At 35.8% G+C, this 18,999-nt stretch overlaps 2 protein-coding genes across 2 annotated transcripts; both read left to right on the forward strand.

Moving 5' to 3' along the window:
* The first annotated feature begins 3,908 nt into the window (after positions 1-3,908).
* On the forward strand, positions 3,909-7,612 carry LOC133880712 (protein JINGUBANG-like). The gene is made up of 2 exons (XM_062319707.1): positions 3,909-4,566; positions 6,708-7,612. The coding sequence occupies exons 1-2, from the start codon at positions 3,997-3,999 to the stop codon at positions 7,419-7,421; spliced, it is 1,284 nt and encodes a 427-aa protein (XP_062175691.1). The 5' UTR covers positions 3,909-3,996; the 3' UTR covers positions 7,422-7,612.
* Positions 7,613-13,796: 6,184 nt separating this feature from the next.
* LOC133878950 (uncharacterized) lies at positions 13,797-16,997 on the forward strand. The gene is made up of 7 exons (XM_062317511.1): positions 13,797-14,351; positions 14,439-14,982; positions 15,081-15,196; positions 15,387-15,683; positions 15,809-15,964; positions 16,165-16,379; positions 16,619-16,997. The coding sequence occupies exons 1-7, from the start codon at positions 13,797-13,799 to the stop codon at positions 16,995-16,997; spliced, it is 2,262 nt and encodes a 753-aa protein (XP_062173495.1).
* Positions 16,998-18,999: the final 2,002 nt, after the last annotated feature.

The raw sequence follows: 18,999 nt of genomic DNA on the forward strand, positions 1-18,999 counted from the left end.
CTTCGAATTAATCTCATTTAACTATAATTATAGTTAACTGTGAGGAGAACAAGGATTCAACAGTTTGATCGCCGCTCAATTTTCAAACTAATGAAACTATTGAAATCAAGTTCCCAACTTTTACTCACTTCTCAGGGTATTTATATTTAGGTATTTTTATTATGTCAGCGTTGAACTCATGAAAACACCTTGCTTTTAATTTTAGTCAATTTAGTTGATTTCTGAAGAAGAAAAAGAAAAAGGTGTGATCTATCACAATCTCATGATAAATCACATGTGATTGTGACACATCATTTAGAAACTAACTTTTGGAATAATATATATATATATATATATATATGGGATGTCTATCATTTCTCCTTTTAGAATGACACTAGGGAAACTTTTAGAATTACTCGTGTGTTCTCTCTTCTAAGAGTAAGTTTAACCAGCGAGTTTTTTGTCTCTTATTTAGGCATGAGTTAAAACACAACGTTTCTACTTAATTTAGATGCACCACTTTGATAAAAGACTTATGTTATCTTCTTAATTCATTCTTTAGCCCTGAATCTTTGAAAATTTGATACACAAACACAGTTACTGGGAAACAATGATGAAACGAAAAAGTAAAATGAAAAGGATATAAATCTTTTATGATTTGATTATCCTAAATTGAAGGATTTAAATTATTTGATTACCATAAATTAAGAGATTTACTTACTTTAATTTAAGGAATTCGTTTGTAAGTAAAATTATTCAAATCTTTGTAAATTTCTATAAAGTCAAATGATCAATGAAAGATGTAGTAGAAAAGAGTTTAATGTATGGAAGTAGGCCATAGGCCAAACCACCTTAATCTCTGTGTATTTTTTTCATGCTTTATCGCTTTAGATTACTATGAGATTCTATATAGAATACAAAGATGTCATGTATTGAATTTTTCCTAGTCCTCTAAAATATTTTTGCCTATGAGCGTGGGCAACCAGAGGCGGAGGGGAACTTCTACCGGGGTGAAAAAAAATTGGGGGCTGAGGGGGGGGGGGCATTGACGCTTCTCGACTCCCTCTCCCTCTGCCCCTGCTTGCACAATTACCCCTTTGTGCTATCTTTATGATTTTTTTTTCTTGTTTTGTTTTGTTTTTTTATTTATTTTTGGAGATGGGGTAGATTTCTAATTTTATATGAATTCCATAAAAAAAAACTCAATGAGCTAAAAGGAATTTATAATTTAACGGAATTTATATAATATTAGACTTAAGAAGTAATTTGATAAAGGGAACAAACTCAACGAGCTAAAAGGAATAGAAACAAAGAAAGTGATTTGACAAAGAGTCTCAATGTTCGTTTGGGTTTGTGATTTCAAAAAGTAGCGATTTTGAAATGTATGATTTTAAAACGTGATTTTAAAAAATTCAGCTAAACATTTGGTAAAATCGCAGTTTAGTCTTTAAAATTGTGTGTTTTAAAAAAAACACTCTCATTCCTGCGATTTACAAATGCAGATTTTATGCGTTTTCAAATTACAATTTTTTAAGAAATACACTTCCAAACGATTTATTTTCTGCGATTAGGTTTAAAATCGTACTTTTTATTTATGAAATCGCAATGCGTTTGCATCCTCAATACTCTAGCGAGTAGGGTTTTTTTTTTTTTTTTTTTTTTTTTTTTAAATTTTTATGATAATTTTGTTTTAAAGAAAAATTTGAGTCTAATTAAGACTGAATCAAGCTAAATAAAATAAAAAAATAATAATAATAAAAAAATCTTTAAAAAAAAAATGCTCAGATCGGACATGAGCTTTGTTACATGAGGCTCAAATCATTTTTGGCCTATTTCTAGCAAAAAAAAAAAAAAAAGAAAAAAAAAAAAAGGAAAAATGCATTATGTGAGGATATGTTTCCAACATCCTAAACAAAGAAATATCTACGGGTGTTCTCATAGATTTAATGGTGAATTTACACATCTCTGGTATAGAAACGAACAAGAAATGTGCAAAATAATGAAAAATCGAGTGCTCCATCGAGTTCTCGGCTCGCTTGAGCTTAGTTGAATTTTTTTTTTTTTTTTTGCTAACTTAGTAGAAAATTGAAGAAAATAAAATCCAAATAAATGATAATAAAAAAATTTATTAAACTATTACTAATTTAAATTACACATTTTTCAACTTAATTTACAAATTGCAAAATTTTAATATAAATAAGACTTTAGACTTACAATAATTAGTGCTTTACATAAATAGCAAATACAATCAAATTCAAACCTTGGACAAAATTGACAAATGTTTTTTCTTTGTACACTTTACAGTGATATGCGTGTGAATTCACATTTCTATTTCAAATTAATATGGTGTACGGTGATTAATCATTGTGCACTGATATGCTGTCTATTCAAGTTTTAAACGTTCACACGCATAGCCAACACAAAGCACATTTTGCCTAACCTTCTTTCCCAACATCACATTTTGTCATGTATTTATAGGAGTGATTGAAGGGATAAAGGGCGGCCCTCAATCCTTATTGTAAGCGGGAAAGACCCACCCCTTATTAATAAGTTGATAAGTTGTTAGTAAGTTGATAAGGTCGGTTCTCTATTACAGCTTGCTGTGTCTTTTTTTTATTTTTGTGTGTCCAAATTGATATGAAACTAAGAATTCTAAGAGTGCCTTTGACTTCGAATGCACTCACAACACCCTACTGATCAGACCGCTGCAACTAGCTCTATTGACAACTTTCTCACTTATTTCCTCCCTTTCAAAGATTTTTTCAAAATGTGAAAAGGACCTGCTTGAATTGCTGTTAAGGATAGTGTTCTTCAATTGGTTTTTCTTTTTTTATTCGTATAAGTTTCTGTTGATCTCTATTATGAGCTTGGAACTTTAACGATGGTTATGCATATTCTCTATCAAGGACCATGCCATTAAAGCTATTGGAGGCACAATCAATTATTCGGTGTATGAAAAAACAGGTTAGCATAATCAATTTATCTATCTAACGAAATGTACGTTGAAAAGACAACCGGAAACGAACCAATTAATTTAGCGTTAGCATTTATTTCATTTCATCTACCAATTGTGAGTTTTGAGGTGGCAACTCATCCTGAAATTATTTCCACCTTACTAACGCATAGGCCACCCCACAACTAATATATGGCTCGCATGGCCACCCCTAAATACTGGGCATGGCTCACGCAACCACCCCATAACATAGGGGTGGCCACCACATAGGTAGTAACTAAGGTAGTACTTGACATGCATGAGAAGGAAATAATTTCAGGATGAGTTGCCACTACAAAACTCACAATTGGTAGATGAAATGAAATAAATGCAGCTAGTACTACCTTCATAATTTTGTTTTTCCCCTTTTCTCTTTTTTTTTTTTTTTTTTTTTTTTTTTTTTTTTTTTTTGTCTTTTTGTTTGAAAAGGGAAGATTTCTAATTTTATACTAACTCCATAGAATGATTAAAGCAATTTATATGAAATCAGATAGAACATGTGGTTTGGTGACGACAATAAACTCAATGAGCTAGGGAGTGGAGATAAACCACCTCATTTTATTTTATTCATATAATCTTTATATTATTTGACATTAGACTTTAAATTTTATTTTAAGATATTTATATTTTATATCTTAAAATCCGGGTTATTACAAATAATAGCATGACATAATAAATTTAGATATTTTCACTTACAAAAGCTTTATTTTCAGGAAGCCTCTCATGCACCTTGGGTAGGGAGCAAAAGGAATTGTCGAATTGAAATCCCTAATTATAGGCTAGGAAATCCTTTTTCTTGCTCGCCTCCCCTCCCCAAAAAAAAAATTAAAAGAAAGAAAAAAAGAAAAGGGGGTAGGGTAGGGTAGGAAAAAGTGGAACTAGTACTGCATTTATACATCCTACCAAAACCATATATTACACATTATGCATCCCAAGGAGAGATGCATTTATACACACAATTACCCCACAAAGGAAACATTACACCACCAGCCCTCTCTAATTTTCATTGAGAGAGAGAGAGAGAGATGGCATCATCACGAGACTCCCCTCCAAACCTGTCTTTTGCAATAAGAGGAACAACCACCACCCAAAACAAGTTCTCAAGAAGCATTTCCACCAAAGAAGCCTCCTTCTCAAACTTCCCCTACACCCCACCTCGCCTAAGCGGCCCGGCAGTACTCTCCGAGAGCCTCCATACTTCACCACTTTCCTCCCCTCTCCACTCTTCTCACATGCCCACCAAGCTCACCGACGTCCCCTCCTCCGCTTACCGTTGCGTCTCTTCGGTCCTCAAAAAGGACGGCCAGATCTTGTCCATTGCCGTGTCCAACGGCTTCGCCTACACTGGCTCCGATACCAACATGGTAAGGATTTGGAGACTCCCGGAGTTCACCGAGTGTGGGCAGCTCAAGACCAAGGCTTGCATGGTGGTTGCGCTACAGGTCTCCAATGAAAGAGTTTATGCAGCCTATGGTGATGCCAAGATTCGTGTGTGGCGCAGAACATGGGATGGCGCCTGGAAGCACATTCGATTGGCCACCATCCCCACCACCGGAAGTTTTGTCCGGAGCTACATTGCTGGGAAAGATAAAATGGTAATGGTTCATCAGTTTTAGTTTATTAATTTACATTTATGGCTTTATTTATTTTATTGTCGGTGTTAGTTGGATCGATCGTCATGTCAACTAGTCTATATATTGTCTTTTCTCTCCTTTTTTTTTTTTTTTCAAAATTATAATTGCTCATGTAAAAGTGACAATTGTATAAAAGGGTTAATTTTTCTTTAGAAAATGTGTACGTAATACTGAAAAAAGAGCATTAAATACTTAGAGTTTCTTTTGGTACAACGAAGAAGTAGGAAGCATGCATATATAGTGGGAGAGAAATCTAAAAGCCTTTTTAATTTCTTCTTCTATCATATAACTCTAGGTCAATCTCACTGGTTAATATATCTACCAACCATGCGTGGAAATTCAGGCACCCAAGTACGTATCCTGTACGTCACGATAAGAAATGTTTAATTGGCCGGATTGCCTAATTAATTTTTAGTGGGTATATATCATCAATATTTACCCAAACTCTTTTTTTGTGTGTATATATATATATATATATATGCATATAGGTTATGTGGGAAGTTATATATCTAAATAGCACAACTGAGTTGTGACCAAAATCTTAATTATATGATTTTAGGAGTTATATTTATTATTTATTCATTTTTCTTTAGAAATATTGGTAAAAGAATTATTAATAAGTCCACAAATTCTGTACCGTACCAGCCGACAACAGTACATTAACTCTATCGATCGATGGATCGGCTCAAGTTAATTACCTCCATTATACTATTGATGGCTAACTAGTAATATATAGTATATATATAAGAATGCATGGCAGGGCTGGCTGGAGCCTTAGGCGGATTAGGTGACCGCCTAAGGCCCCTAATTTAATAAGGCCTCTAATTTAAAAATATTAATAGAGATTTATTTCTAAAAAAAAATAAAATTAAGGCATTAAATATGATCAATACACTTAAATAAGGCTCCAAATCTTGGTAAAAATAAAATTAAAAAAGGCAATAATATAATGCATGGCCCAATTTAATAAGGCCTCAATTAATGAAAATTTATTTTAAGAAAAAAAGTGCTTACAAAAAGACGAATCATCAAAGCATTGTTTCTGGTAATGCCCCCAGTCAATGCCTTAAAATATGCTGCCTAGGGGCCTTCTCCTGTCAAAAAACTGTAGGTTAAAAAAAAAAAAATTCAGGCCTTAATTAATTACCAACGATTTGTGAGATATGAAAAGTCTAAATTGAAGGCCTTTAATTTTTTGTACGTCTAATTACCAACGACTTGTGACTTATAAGATATGGAAAGTCTCTGCATGAAAGGCCTTCAATTTCTTTGAACGTTGACGTTCAAAATAGAATTGAAGGCCTTAATTACTCACATTAAAAATTGAAGGCTTTATGTTCAATGTTCAAAAAAGTGAAGGTCTTAAGTCCAATGTTCTAAAATCAAAATAAAATGAAAAAATAAAAAATAAATGCTAAGAAAATGAAAAGTCTCTAAGTTTCCATTTTAAATCCTATTCTTTATAATTTTTTTTTTTATTTTTTATTTATCTCAATTTCCCTATTCAAGTCTTATTTGAATTTGAATTTCTCTCTTCTCAATTTTCATTATTTCCCAATAGCTTATCATTCAAGTTCTTAAAATCATTCCATATCTGATTAGTGATTAAAAAAAAAATTAATTACCAAAACTCAATTAATCAATTGCATTAATTTTTTTTTTATCAGTTTAGGAAATATTCTAACACTAATTTGTCTTTCCTTTGACAAATCAAGTTTTACTATTCTATTTTTTAAATTAATTAATATTTAATTTTTTTTTTTAAAAAATGCCTCATTTAAATTTTTTGCCTAAGGCCCAAAAATATATTGAGCTGGCCCTGAATGCATGTCCCCCGCCCGACCCACTTTATAATCAATCCATACATACATATTGGTGTACCTTAAGTGCTCATTATTTTAGGAAGATAAGATTGAAGCTCCAAATTTACTTTAGCTCCAGAAATTGTGGTGTTGCTAAAAGTAGTAGATGGTGCACTATTAATAGCTTGGACCTACTTCATCTGCCTTTAATTTTCCAGATCATCTGAAATATATATATATATACCTTGTTATTAATATTTAGAAAAAGAAAATAATTTATTTTATCAAAAAATATAACAGATGAAGCATACAGGACCCATAACATCCCTAGCTGTCAATGTATCAGACGACGTAATGTATTCGGCTTCCCTGGATAAAACAGTGAAACTATGGCGAATTTCAGACCTCAAATGCATTGGAACCATCAACGCCCATCCGGAGCCAATCAATGCCATCATTGTGGCCGACGACAGGGTACTCTTCACTGCGTCCGATGACGCCACTGTGAAGGTGTGGCGCCACAACTTTCACGGAGGGGACCAGCAGCCGCATTCACTCACCGTGACCCTCCTGGCCAGGTGCTCGCCAGTAAAAACCCTAGCCCTAACCCAAGACGGCGGGTTCTTGTACGGTGGGTGCACAGATGGTTACATACACTATTGGGTCAAGGGCTGGTTCTCAGGGCAATACCAATACGGTGGTGCGCTCCAGGGTCACACCCACGCGGTAATGTGCCTAGCCACTGTAGGTGACTATGTTGTTAGTGGATCAGCTGACTTAACCAGTAGGGTTTGGGTTAGAGCACAAGATGGGCACCACACGTGTCTTGCAATCTTGGTGGGTCACAGAGGGCCGATTAGGTGTGTCACTGCATTTCAAGAAGTCGACACTGAGGATGCCTGCACAATTTGTACCGGAAGTCTTGATGGTGTCCTTAAGGTGTGGCGTGTGACGTGCAACAACAAATCAAGCCACTCTTCCCCACAAAATGAGTATTTTGAGCTCAAAAAATGATTTTTGCATATCACTTGTATATTTTTTGTATATCATTTTTTTTAAAATTAATTATTGGATTTGTAGGACCCACAAGGATTCACACGTAAGTCCTACAGATCTAATGGTGGTGTGCAAAAGATGTACACGTGATGTGCATGTAACATGTCTCCGTCTGTATTAATTACTGACCAATTGAGTTGATCAACTAATTAGTTTTACTTATATATATATATATATATATATATATATATATATATATATATATATATATATATTATGTACGTACTAGATTAACAAGCAGTATGGTACCTTCTTTAAGCTTTCAATATTGTGCCCAATGACTCTTACCAATAATACCTAAATGAGGGGATGATGCGTGTTAAACCGAAAGGGTATCTCTCAATTTAAACAGATTTGGTGTAACACCTTGGTCCTATATTGGAAAGAGATGAATAGTTTACATAAAGTGAGTGGTTTATAAAGATACTAATGGGTGCTAAGTCCCACATTACCTAGTTACTAGGTGAAACTGGGCTTTATAAGGGATTCTATGAAAGCTCCAAATTAACTAGTCTTTTTGGGGTTATATCGCAGATGTGGCTAGCGCTTTTCCCTAGGTCGTTACATTTGGACGGTGGAGATTAGCTTATTTTGATCGCATTCAACGGTTGTAAAGGATTGGAAATAAGAGATATTTTTCAAAAACAAAGACAAGTGTTCAGTTTATCTGCAATCTGCAGAACTATGGCGATCGATTGCCCATGAGATCGAGCCCCGGTTTTGGTGCTTGAGCACCTATCTCCAGATAATTATTTTCATTTTGATTTATAGTTTAAGGTCCAATAATCTTGTCTAATTAATTTGAAACTGTAAACGTGTCTCTAATACCAATGGATATATAATCCTATAAGTTCATATTAGTAAATATTTAATTCTAGATATACCTTGTTGGTTCGAATTGAAGCATCCCCAATTCTCTATGGAGTTGTCAATTACTTATATCCGGAATGGTGAAGTGGACAGAGCATTCTATCTTATTAAAGATAGCAAGTTAGCAACTAAGCAAATGAAAACAAAGGGTAAATTATATTGATAAATTAGGTGGTTCAAAAGTTCACATACCGAAATTGGGGACCCTTGCTGGACTTGTAGCTTATTCAATCAATTCCTCATCAATCCATATGTGTTCGACTCGAGCAATCTTTCATCACCAACTCTTGAAGACAGTTGTTGGAGTCTATCATTCCCTTAGGAATGGACACAAGTGAGGAACAAAAATTGATGTCGAGGGTTTCTAATGTAGAGGGAAGACTATCCTTAGGAAGGGACACAAGTGAGGAACACTCACCGATCACAAACTCTTGAAGACCGCCATTGGAGTCTATCATTCCCTCTGTTAGGGACTCCAGTGCATTAATTCCTTCAATTCTAAGCTTATGCATTTCAATTCGCAATTCCTTTAGCGACATCTCATTACAATAGCTTAGCTTTAATTCAGGAATAGCAGGAGTCCTTGAGAGTGGAGCCATTAGCTGCAGACATCCATAAATCTCAAGTTTGGATAAAGAAGGAAGAAGGATGGGCAACCCACCTCTTAGCTTATCGCAGTACTTAATACAAAGCTCTTCAAATTTAGGAAAAGCACTACCTCCATTTTCAGTACCAAAAGTAACCCATTCCTCCCACTTTCGCATCTCTTTTGCTCTTCTTTCTTTTCTTTGTCTTCCGCCCGTGATACAGAGAGAGAGTGAGACGAGAGAGATGAGAAGAGAGATCAGAGAGACCGAGATTGAGAGATTGAGAGAGATGCTGTCGGAGAGAGAGGAAGAGAACCGGAGGTGACCCGATCCACGAAGACCCGTGAACAGACCAGAGGCCGATCGTGAGAGCCGGAGGTCCGATCCTCCATGGCTCGCCGGTGGGTAGTCTGGAGCGCGATGTTCGGTGGCCAGAAGTTGATTTCCGGTGGAACCTGTGACCCGTGGAGCCGAGAACCCGTGAAACCGAGAGAACCAGTGGAGAACCCGGAGGATCCGAGACGAACCCAGTGACCCACGTCCATGGGTCGTCGGCCAGAATCCATTTCCGGCGACTGGGCAAAAGGCCGACGAACGGAGACCGTCTAGAGGGGCGATTTCCGGTAAACCTTGTAATTTTAGGAAGAAATTTCTAGTATATTAATTTATTGTGATTACTACTAATTTAGTCCTAAAATACTTTGGATTGAATTTCTACTGATTTTGTTGGCTGATTGTTTTTCGGCTGGGTTTCCTTGTGTGTGTCGGCCATGGGTGTTTCGGCCGTGTAAGGTTGTTCGGCCGGTTGGTTGTGAGGGCCGGATGGGATGTTGTGTAAATGGATTTGGGTGTCGTTTTGAATGGGTTTTAATGGGTATTGAAAACTGGTTTATTCTCCCCTGTTATGAACCGATTGAGGTCTGATTTAGGTTCATTTCTTTTTGTCTCTTATGGTTTTTTAGTAATAGCAGACTAGAGTGTTATTTGGGGTTCCCTGTGTATTTCGGCCAGTGGGTGTTTTGTGTGTGGTGTCTACCCAAACTTTCCCTGCCTCGATTGTAGATTATTTGTAGTATATTACGATTGAGCTGGAGTGATTTAGGTTGATCTTCCCCTAGCCGTGCTCCACACTTTTGGTTAAATTGATCTATTGGATCGATGGTTATTGTGATTTTTGGAGTAGAAAGTTGCTGGAATTATTTTGAGAGTTGGGTGATTTGAGGATTCTTGGCCATTTATGGGTTTGACCGATTGTGTTGAAGGTGTTATGTTTTATTGGTGATGATTTGGATTGTATCCCCTGTTTACCCAGTTGAGTGTTATTTCCCTTTGGAGCCTTTGGGTTTTGGTTAAGTTGTGTTTTGAGGGCTTGGTGTTTAAATCGAAAGGGTATTGAGTTTGGTTGTAAGTTTAGGTTTTTGTTGAACCGATTGGTTGTAGGTCCTCTATTTTTGGAGTTTTGTCGTCATGTGCTAAGCATTAAGCAAGCTATCTTGGAGTAATTGTGGTATTCTTTCAGTAAACAGGGTTGGATATTATGTATAATGAATTCTACAATGATAATTAATATAATGATCTTTACAAGATAATGGTACCTAATTATATAAATAGAATTAGGATTTGTGAATGATGATGTTAACACTTTATGTGTATACGTATATATTTATTGCAGATAACGAGTTGTGAGACTGCGGATGTAACTGTGAGTATTTCTTACTCACTTAGGATGATACATGTGGTTTAGTCTTTAATGACTAGTGATTGCTGTTTTATTTAATTGTATGCATACGGTTTGGCATTTGATATGTTTAACATGTTTTGGTTGGAATTATGTATATGATGTTGCTTGCATGATTATATTATGGTGTAATATGAGTATGTTAATAAAAAGACTTAAGGTTTAGGTATCAAGGTGTCAGTGAATTGAGGAGACTAACGGATAAAAGAAAATTTAAGTACCAAGGCATCAATACACTGATAAGACCGACGGATAAACCAATGGTTGAAGAAATAATAGAGAAAAACAGTAGTAGAGGTATGGCTCAGTAATAGCGGATAAAATAGTGCTAATGGTATGTTAAATTAGTGGAGAAAATAGCGATGATGGTATGTTAAATTAGCGGAGAATATAGCGCTAATAATGTGTTAACAAGAGATATGATTTTGAGTATGTGAATAATTAAAGTAGAGGAAGAAGCATGATTGTAGGTGAAAATGATTGTGTGTATGTGAATATCTGTTATCATTTGGATGTATTGTAAATGGTTATATAAATCAGTGTGTCATTGTGGTTGAGGACCGTTGACTCACTCGACCACAGCATGAGATTGTGGTGTCAACCACAATCGCATGTGAATTTTGCAGGAACAAAGACAGGAACTGTTAGATTGATTAAGGACGAGACCTTTAGTTTGTAGATTTTATATATAATGGTTATGTAATGTTTGTGCCGCATGTGGTACGTATGTCGTTATTTAGATGTATTTTATTATATTAGAACAAATGGTTATTATTTTATATATTGAGTTTATTCAGTTAGCTTTGATGTATTATTGTAAAAGAAAAATGTATTCCGCTGTCAATTTATACTCTGATAACGTCGTTGTTGATGTTATAATGATACGTGACAATCGAAATTTTCACTTAGGTTTTTTTTGTAAAAAAAGTGGGTTGTTATAGCTGTAACGTCCAAGATATTAATTAGGTATTAAAAACATAAATTAGGCTAATTAGAATTTCGGAGTTGTGCATTCGGACGGGCAATTCTATATCCGGACAGCTTTGGTAATAAGGCCATGTCTGCTGCCGTGTCTGGACGGATCAATTTCATGTCCGGACAACATTGGTCAAGAGTTTCAGTTTTATGCGAGTGTCCGGACGTGACATTTGAGTGTCCAACCCGTGAGTTGATGCTCGACTTCACACGCGTGTCAGGACGAGGTATAAAAACGCGTTGACATGTTTTGGGACGCATTTTCTCTTCTCCCAAACTATTTCTCTCATCTCTCTCTCCTAGGGTTTGCTATAAACCCTTGATCCTTGAAGTTTGAGGCCTCCAAACTTGAATCCAACTCTAGAATCCTTTAGGTATTGTGTATTTCGTGGTGTTCTATACGAATTTTGAGCATTGGGTATCATTTTGATGAGAAATTCAGGTAAAACTTAAAATCCTAAATTTTTAGTGTGTTGTAAATTAACAATTTGTGTGTCTAACCCTTAGATAATCTCATGGGTTCATGTTATTGGTTGTTGGGTTGTTAATTGAAACCTTTGAAATTCTCTGAGTTTTTCATCGAACTTATAACCTGACGTAATTTTCACGTTCTTTACTTATAAAGGACGCAAAGTTAAAAAATCTAATGTCATTTTTTTACAAACGATATGAACTGAATAAATGACGACGTTTTTTTTTTACAAGAAACAACGTGAATTATTCATGTCCTTTCTTAAAAGGGATGTGAATTCATGTCCCTTTTAAAAGAGACGTGAATTCACTTCGTTTGTTACAACAAATTCACGTTTTTTATTAGAAATGATGTAAATTCACGTCTCTTTTACAAAAACGACGTGAATTCACGTCTTTTTTAAAAGAGATGTGAATTCACGTCGTTTTTATCATCCGAAACGACGAGCGTAAAGACCCCAATTTTATTTATGTCGTTTGCACAACAAAACGACTAGAATTATTCACATAACTAACATCCTTTTTAAATATTTTGATAAGTAAAGTAAAAAAAAAAATATTTACTTGGGGTCTTGCATAACAAGTGAAGTATTTCAAAACTCGTGAGTTGCTTCCCCAATTTCCATGTTTAAGCACAATCTCTCTCGATCTCTTTTTTTGATTAATTCAATAATCTCCCTCTCTTAATTTGGTTAATATTCACTATAAGTCTCCTTTGATTGTTTTGAAAGGCAAAAAAACTCCATCTAGGTTATTCACAATCTCTCTCTCACTCTCTCTCTTCACAAGGATCGTCTCTTTCATAGCGCAAGGGTGTACCGTCTATCCACCTCCAGCCGCTCTCTTTGTCACTCTAGAGGATAACATTTTACTGGTAACTTTCTCTTCTCTCCCATTTTTTGATTCCTCTAATTTCGTTCTTTGATTCCCCTACTCAATAAAGCAACATATGAGACTTATTTTGCGAAAGTTGTGAAATTCACAGTTGCGGGTTTCGTTGAATGTGTGGGTATGTGTAGAAATGTCTTTGTCCATAATTTTTTTTTTTTTTTTTTTTTTTTTTTTTTTTTTTTTTTTTTTTTTTTTTGTGAATTAGTGTAATGCCCATGAGAAAAAGTTGCTCTATTGTGTCATACTTGAATCGCAAGAGTCTTTTAAGCCCATATTCCCCATTTTCGAGCTGATGTAACTTCATCAGCTTATGAAATTGGCCAGTGTCCAGTGCTGTGTTGGCATCCTTCTTATGGCTTTCATTTTCTAATTTGGATATTTTAAGTAAAAAAAAAATGCATGTTAAGTAACTTGTACAAATTTCCATCAATTTTAATGTCAACCACTAAAAGAGGGTGGAGGGCGCCAATTGAATGAAAATGGTAATTTGAGGGGATAAAGTGTCTTATGGTAGTTTAGAAGGCTCAAAAAATCAAGGATTTTATCACTCCAAATTGGGATTGGATACATAACTATGGAAACCATTGGCAAGGTAGGAGATGGGTTTGTTGGGATCCACATATCATTTCTGTTCAACATATTTCCTCTCATGAGCAAGCTATTACTTGTAAGATAGTTTCTCATAATAAAAGAAATTGGTTTTTTTTTTTTTTTTTTCTCTCCCTCCCTCTCTCTCTCTCTCTCTCTCTCTCTCTCTCTCTCTCTATTGTGCGTGGTTCCACTAAAGGAATTGAGAGGAGGATGCTATGGCAGGAGCTGGTTTTAGTTAAAGTTCAAGTGGGGGCTTTTCCGTGGCTCATTGCAGGTGACTTCAATGTTGTGCGGTGTCAACAAGAGAAATGGGGAAATTGCATTCAAAGTTTGGAGATTGAGGATCTGGCCTCTACAGGTTTCTTTCATACATGGTCGAACAAGCGAGCGGGTGAGAATTTTATCTCCAAAAAGTTAGACCGGGTCATGGCTAATTTTGGTTGGATTAAGGCTTTTGTAGATACTTTTGTTGATTTTTTTGAAGGGGGAATATCAGACCATTCCCCTACTCTAGTTTCGATAGAAGATTATATTAGCTATGGTCCCAAATCCTTCAAGTTTTTCAACTTTTGGTTTGACCATGGGCAGTTTTTGGATTGGATTAAGGAGGGTTGGAATTCTGAAGTTCATGGCTACTCTATGTTCAAACTGTATTCAAAACTGAAAGGTGTTAAACAGATATTGAAAGCCAAGAACAAGGAATTTTTTAATGGTTTGGGGGAGAGGGTTGTTCTAGCTCGGAAGGCTCTTGCTATGGCTCAAGAAGTTTTCATTGCTTCTCATGGTTCTCCTAACTGTTATTTGAAGGAGAAGGAATGCCTTCATGAATTCTTCTCTATATCTTTGGCTTAGGAGAACTTTTTGAAGCAAAAATCCAGAAACCAATGGCTGAATTTGGGTGATGGAAACAATAAGTTCTTCCATACAAAGGTTAAGGTGAGGAATTCCTTTAACATGATTAAATCTCTTAAGGATGAGGAGGGGAATGTAGTGGATGATATGAAGGGTATAAAAAATTTAGTGACTGATTTCTATATGAAGTTGTTGGGAGAGACTTCTCATGCTTTTACTCAAAGTAAAGCTGAACGGGTTTCCAAACTCATTCAGAACAACTTCCCTTCATCTTGGATTTCTGGAACGGAGGCAGAGATTACTAGAGAGGAAGTTAGGAAAACAATCTTTGCTATGAATCAAAACAAAGCCCTGGGTCCCGATGGTTTTTTTGCAGGGTTTTACTATAGAGCTTGGGCTATGGTAGGGGATGATGTCACGGATGCAGGGGTGGAGTTTTTAAAATATGGCCGGTTGCTTCGAGAGACTAATGCAACCATCATTACACTTGTTCCCAAGAGGAAAAATCCTTCCTCTGTGGGTGATTACAGACCTATTTCTTGCTGTAATGTGTCTACAAGTTTATAACCAAGATTCTATCAAACCGGTTAAGGGTGGGCCTCAATGATGTTTTAAGTTAGAATCAAGGTGCATTTATTCCAGGGAGAAGTATAGCTGAAAATATTCTCTTTGCACAAGAGATAGTTTGTGACTATCATAAGCTCAATGGTAAACCAAAGTGTACTCTTAAGGTAGACCTTATGAAGGCATATGACTCGGTAAGTTAGGATTTCATCTTGCATTGTTTGAAATGTTTTGGTGCTCCTATGAGGTTTGTCAAATGGATCAGGGAGTGCTTAACTAGCCCTCGATTCACTATTGCTCTCAATGGATCATTGGTAGGATATTTTCTGGGAAGGAAGGGTTTCAGGCAAGGAGACCCCATTTCCCCTTACCTCTTTGTTCTAGCTATGGAGGTTGTCTTTGTTGTTGGTTGATTCTATTGGTATTGTTTCTAGGTTCGGCTTTCATCCTAGATGCCATTCTTTAGGACTTACTCATTTGTGCTTTGTGGATGATTTGTTCATTTTCTCAACTGCCAACTCAAGTTCTATTCGACGTATTCTAGCAGTTTTGAGTGATTTTGAGGAGCTTTCCGTGTTGAAGGCAAACCCTGCTAAGAGTTCTTTTTTCTGCTCGGGTGCGTCTAATGATACTAAGCAGGAGTTGCTGGATATTTTGCAAATGGTTGAGGGGAAGCTTCCGGTTAGGTACTTGGGTGTACCCTTCATCACAAGGAGACTTTCTGCTGCAGATTGTGAAGCTCTTATGGATAAATTTACTTCTCGGATTGACTCTTGGTGTTCTAAACACTTAACTTTTGCTGGTAGGCTAAACTTATCTCCTCGGTGCTTTTCAGTCTCCAAGTATTTTGGTCTAGCATTTTTAATCTCCCTAAGGCTATTTTAAGGCTTCTTGAGGAAGAGCTTAATGGGTTCTTATGGGGTGGAAAAGATGAGAAGGCTAAGGCTAAGGCTAAGGCTAAGGTTTCTTGGGAAAAAGTGTGTGCGCCAAAGAAGGAGGGACGGTTGGGGATTAAAAGATTAGATACTTGGAACCAAGCTGCTATGCTTAGGCACATATGGAATCTTTTTGCTTAAGCCGGTTCAATTTGGGTAGCATGGGTGAATGAGAATTGGTTGAGGGAGATGAGCTTTTGGCAAATCCCAATTCCTCAATCTTGAAGTTCAAAGTAGGTAATGGAAGCAGAATTTTTATGTGGCTTGATGTATGGCATCTGGATGGGTGTCTACTTGATAAATATGGGCCTAGAACTGTCTACGAAGTAGGTAATTTGTTGGATGCTAAACTATCAACTATAATTTGCAATGGAGAATGGTATTGGCCTCATGCAAGATCGGATAGAATTGTGGATTTGCAAAGCAAGCTCCGGAGGTGGAGGTTGGTACTCAAGATCAGCCAGTTTGGAATTATAAAAAAGGGGAGTATGTATGCTCAGAAACTTGGGAAGCCATTCGGATGAAAGGGTTTCCAGTGAAGTTGTGGAAATTGGTTTGGAATTCAGGGGCTATACCTTGTCACTCCTTCCTTTTGTGGCTGGTTTTTAGGAATGCAGTGATTACTAAGGAAAGGATGTGTGGATGGGGTTTTCAAGGGGATTGTTTATGTTTATTTTGCAGAGGAAGTATGGAGAATAGAGAACATCTATTCTTTCTATGTGGCTTCAGCAAACGAATATGGAAGGAAGTGATGGCTCTTTGTTTGGTAAGGCAGCTGAGGAATTCTTGGGAAGATGTCGAAAATTGGAGCAGAAAAGAATTAAGATCAGATTGCCTGACATCTAGACTTTGTAGATTGTGCTTGGGGGCTGCTGTCTATCACTTATGGAAGCATAGGAACGGCATTTTACATGGGAATAGTCTTAGTTTTGAGGAGCAGATTGTAGCAAAGATTAAATGGGATGTTAGGGCCTGTATCGTGAGTAAAGGTCCTTACAAAAAGTCAGTAGAGAATATGCAGCTTGCTAGTTTGTGGAATCTTCAAAAGATTGTTCATTAGCTGGTTTAGTTGTTTTTTCTTTGTTGTTGGTTCTTGTTCTAATGTGGAAGTTTTGAGTTTTAGCTTACAGGTTGCATCCTGTTTTGTTCAAGTTGTATGGCTATGAGTGTAGCATGTTACTCTCTTGCCCTTTTTGTAGATTGTATTGATGTGTATGTTGTTGGTGTTTGGTTCTATAAAAGATTTCTTTCATAAAAAAAAAAAAAGAAAAAAAAAAAGAAAAAAAAAGTCTAGTCTCTTTTATACTTATAAGATTCTTTTTTGATGTATTATTAAGCATAAAATTTATGTCTTACTGTAATAGTAGGCTGAAAGAAGATACACACTCATATCAATGTCATTGTCTTGGCTTCATTTCATATATGCATTTGTTGGAACTCCATTGACATATTTGCAAAATGTATGAAAATCATAAATGCTTGAAAAATGTTTGATGGAATGCTTGAGAGAAATGTAGCTTCATGTAGTGGACACTGGAATAATAATATGCGCATGCTCAATTGGGTGAGGATAAGAAGGTTTGAGACTATTTAAGCAAGTTCTGTTTGGAAATTTGGAAATTTGAATGTTAATAATTTCACAATAACCTGATATGCTACAAATTCCATGTTACAAAAGATTTTCCTGTAATCAAACTATGACAAAATCTTTGCTTCTGCATAAAAAATTTGGAACTCTTTTGAACATCTCATACGTACATACCATCTAGTTCTCTTATGACTCCAGTCCTATCTCTACTACAGCTCTAATGTATCTCTTAACCCTATTATGAGTTGTAAATCGAAATCTATAAATAGAGGGATATAGTGAAATATTATTTATCAATTTACTGCTTCAAGTTTGTAAGTCCACACTCACCGTCGAGGTTGAGTCAAGAACACCAAGAACGCATTCTTCAATCAACATGCAATGAGCAATTCAACCAAAATCAAATAGCCTTAATTGCCTAGGAGAGACTGAATTCAATTGTAAGTACCCTAAACATGTTTATTTAATTGATCTAACCTTGTTTATCTTGAAGAAAATTGTCATGAGATCGGTATTCGGCTGTGCATACTCTGTAAAGTGCATGATCCCAACCCATCCCTCACCACCAATACAGGGTATAGTTGGAAACCATAAATTGAATTTGAACTATTGAGGCTAGGCTTAAATAGTGATACAACACCGTCAAATTTGTGTAGGCGTTAGGCTCAAATCATGCTTAGCAAAAAGGGAGGGAATAAATTAAATAAAATACAATGATGGGAAAAGCTGCACATAGTAACAGTTTAGACTGTAGGATCTTCTCAAACAAGCAGAATAGCTGAATTATATCTGATTAAACTTACATACAAAACCGTTGAAACCATTTGACATTTGACAATTAGATAGCATAGCAACTGGAAGATATAAGGATACCTAGGAAAAGAATTGAATACACTGGGCACACCACTCACTGCAAAAAGAAATACTATTTTTGTTGAAATCACACTTATTATATATTGATTGGCATTGCATATTGTTGTAATCTAAATTTTATGGGGGATATTATCAATTGGATGGTAGCTTGAATGGGGTCTATAGACTTTTTCCATGAATTAAAGTTTCTTAATTAACTTGAAATTGTAATTTCCATTAGTAAGTAAATTTCTCATAGTAATAGAAACTTATAGGCTATAGCGCTTGGTGCTTTTTGGTGAAGAAAATATCTAAAGAACATATGCATCGATGGCCCTTTAGAAATTGAGATCACTGGGAAAAAAAGTACTGCATGTTATCAAAGAAAAAGCTTTTTCGATACCTTCTATCACTAATCACTACCTTTCATATTTAACCATTGTTTTAACATTCTATGCCTCCAACCCTTGCAAAGAAATAGTTCCTCAAATTGTTTGTTGGCATCCACATTCAAAAATAGAAGTTCATGAATGTCAACAATAGCAATATATCTTCTCAAATTTCAAACTCAAATTCATTGGTCAAGTATGGGAAAATGGAATTGAACACATAAATATTAAGC

The sequence above is a fragment of the Alnus glutinosa genome, chromosome 10 (assembly GCF_958979055.1).
Source record: "Alnus glutinosa chromosome 10, dhAlnGlut1.1, whole genome shotgun sequence".
NCBI lineage: Eukaryota > Viridiplantae > Streptophyta > Magnoliopsida > Fagales > Betulaceae > Alnus > Alnus glutinosa.

What these genes read in the sequence shown, in the direction of transcription:
- LOC133880712 (XM_062319707.1), top strand. Translation starts at nt 3,997, where the DNA reads ATGGCATCATCACGAGACTCCCCTCCAAACCTGTCTTTTGCAATAAGA. An exon ending in TTGCTGGGAAAGATAAAATG is followed by an intron (nt 4,567 to 6,707) that starts GTAATGGTTCAT and finishes AAAATATAACAG; the next exon opens with ATGAAGCATACAGGACCCAT.
- LOC133878950 (XM_062317511.1), top strand. Translation starts at nt 13,797, where the DNA reads ATGCTATGGCAGGAGCTGGTTTTAGTTAAAGTTCAAGTGGGGGCTTTT. An exon ending in TGGTTGAGGGGAAGCTTCCG is followed by an intron (nt 15,684 to 15,808) that starts GTTAGGTACTTG and finishes TTTTGCTGGTAG; the next exon opens with GCTAAACTTATCTCCTCGGT. An exon ending in AGCAAGCTCCGGAGGTGGAG is followed by an intron (nt 16,380 to 16,618) that starts GTTGGTACTCAA and finishes TTTATTTTGCAG; the next exon opens with AGGAAGTATGGAGAATAGAG.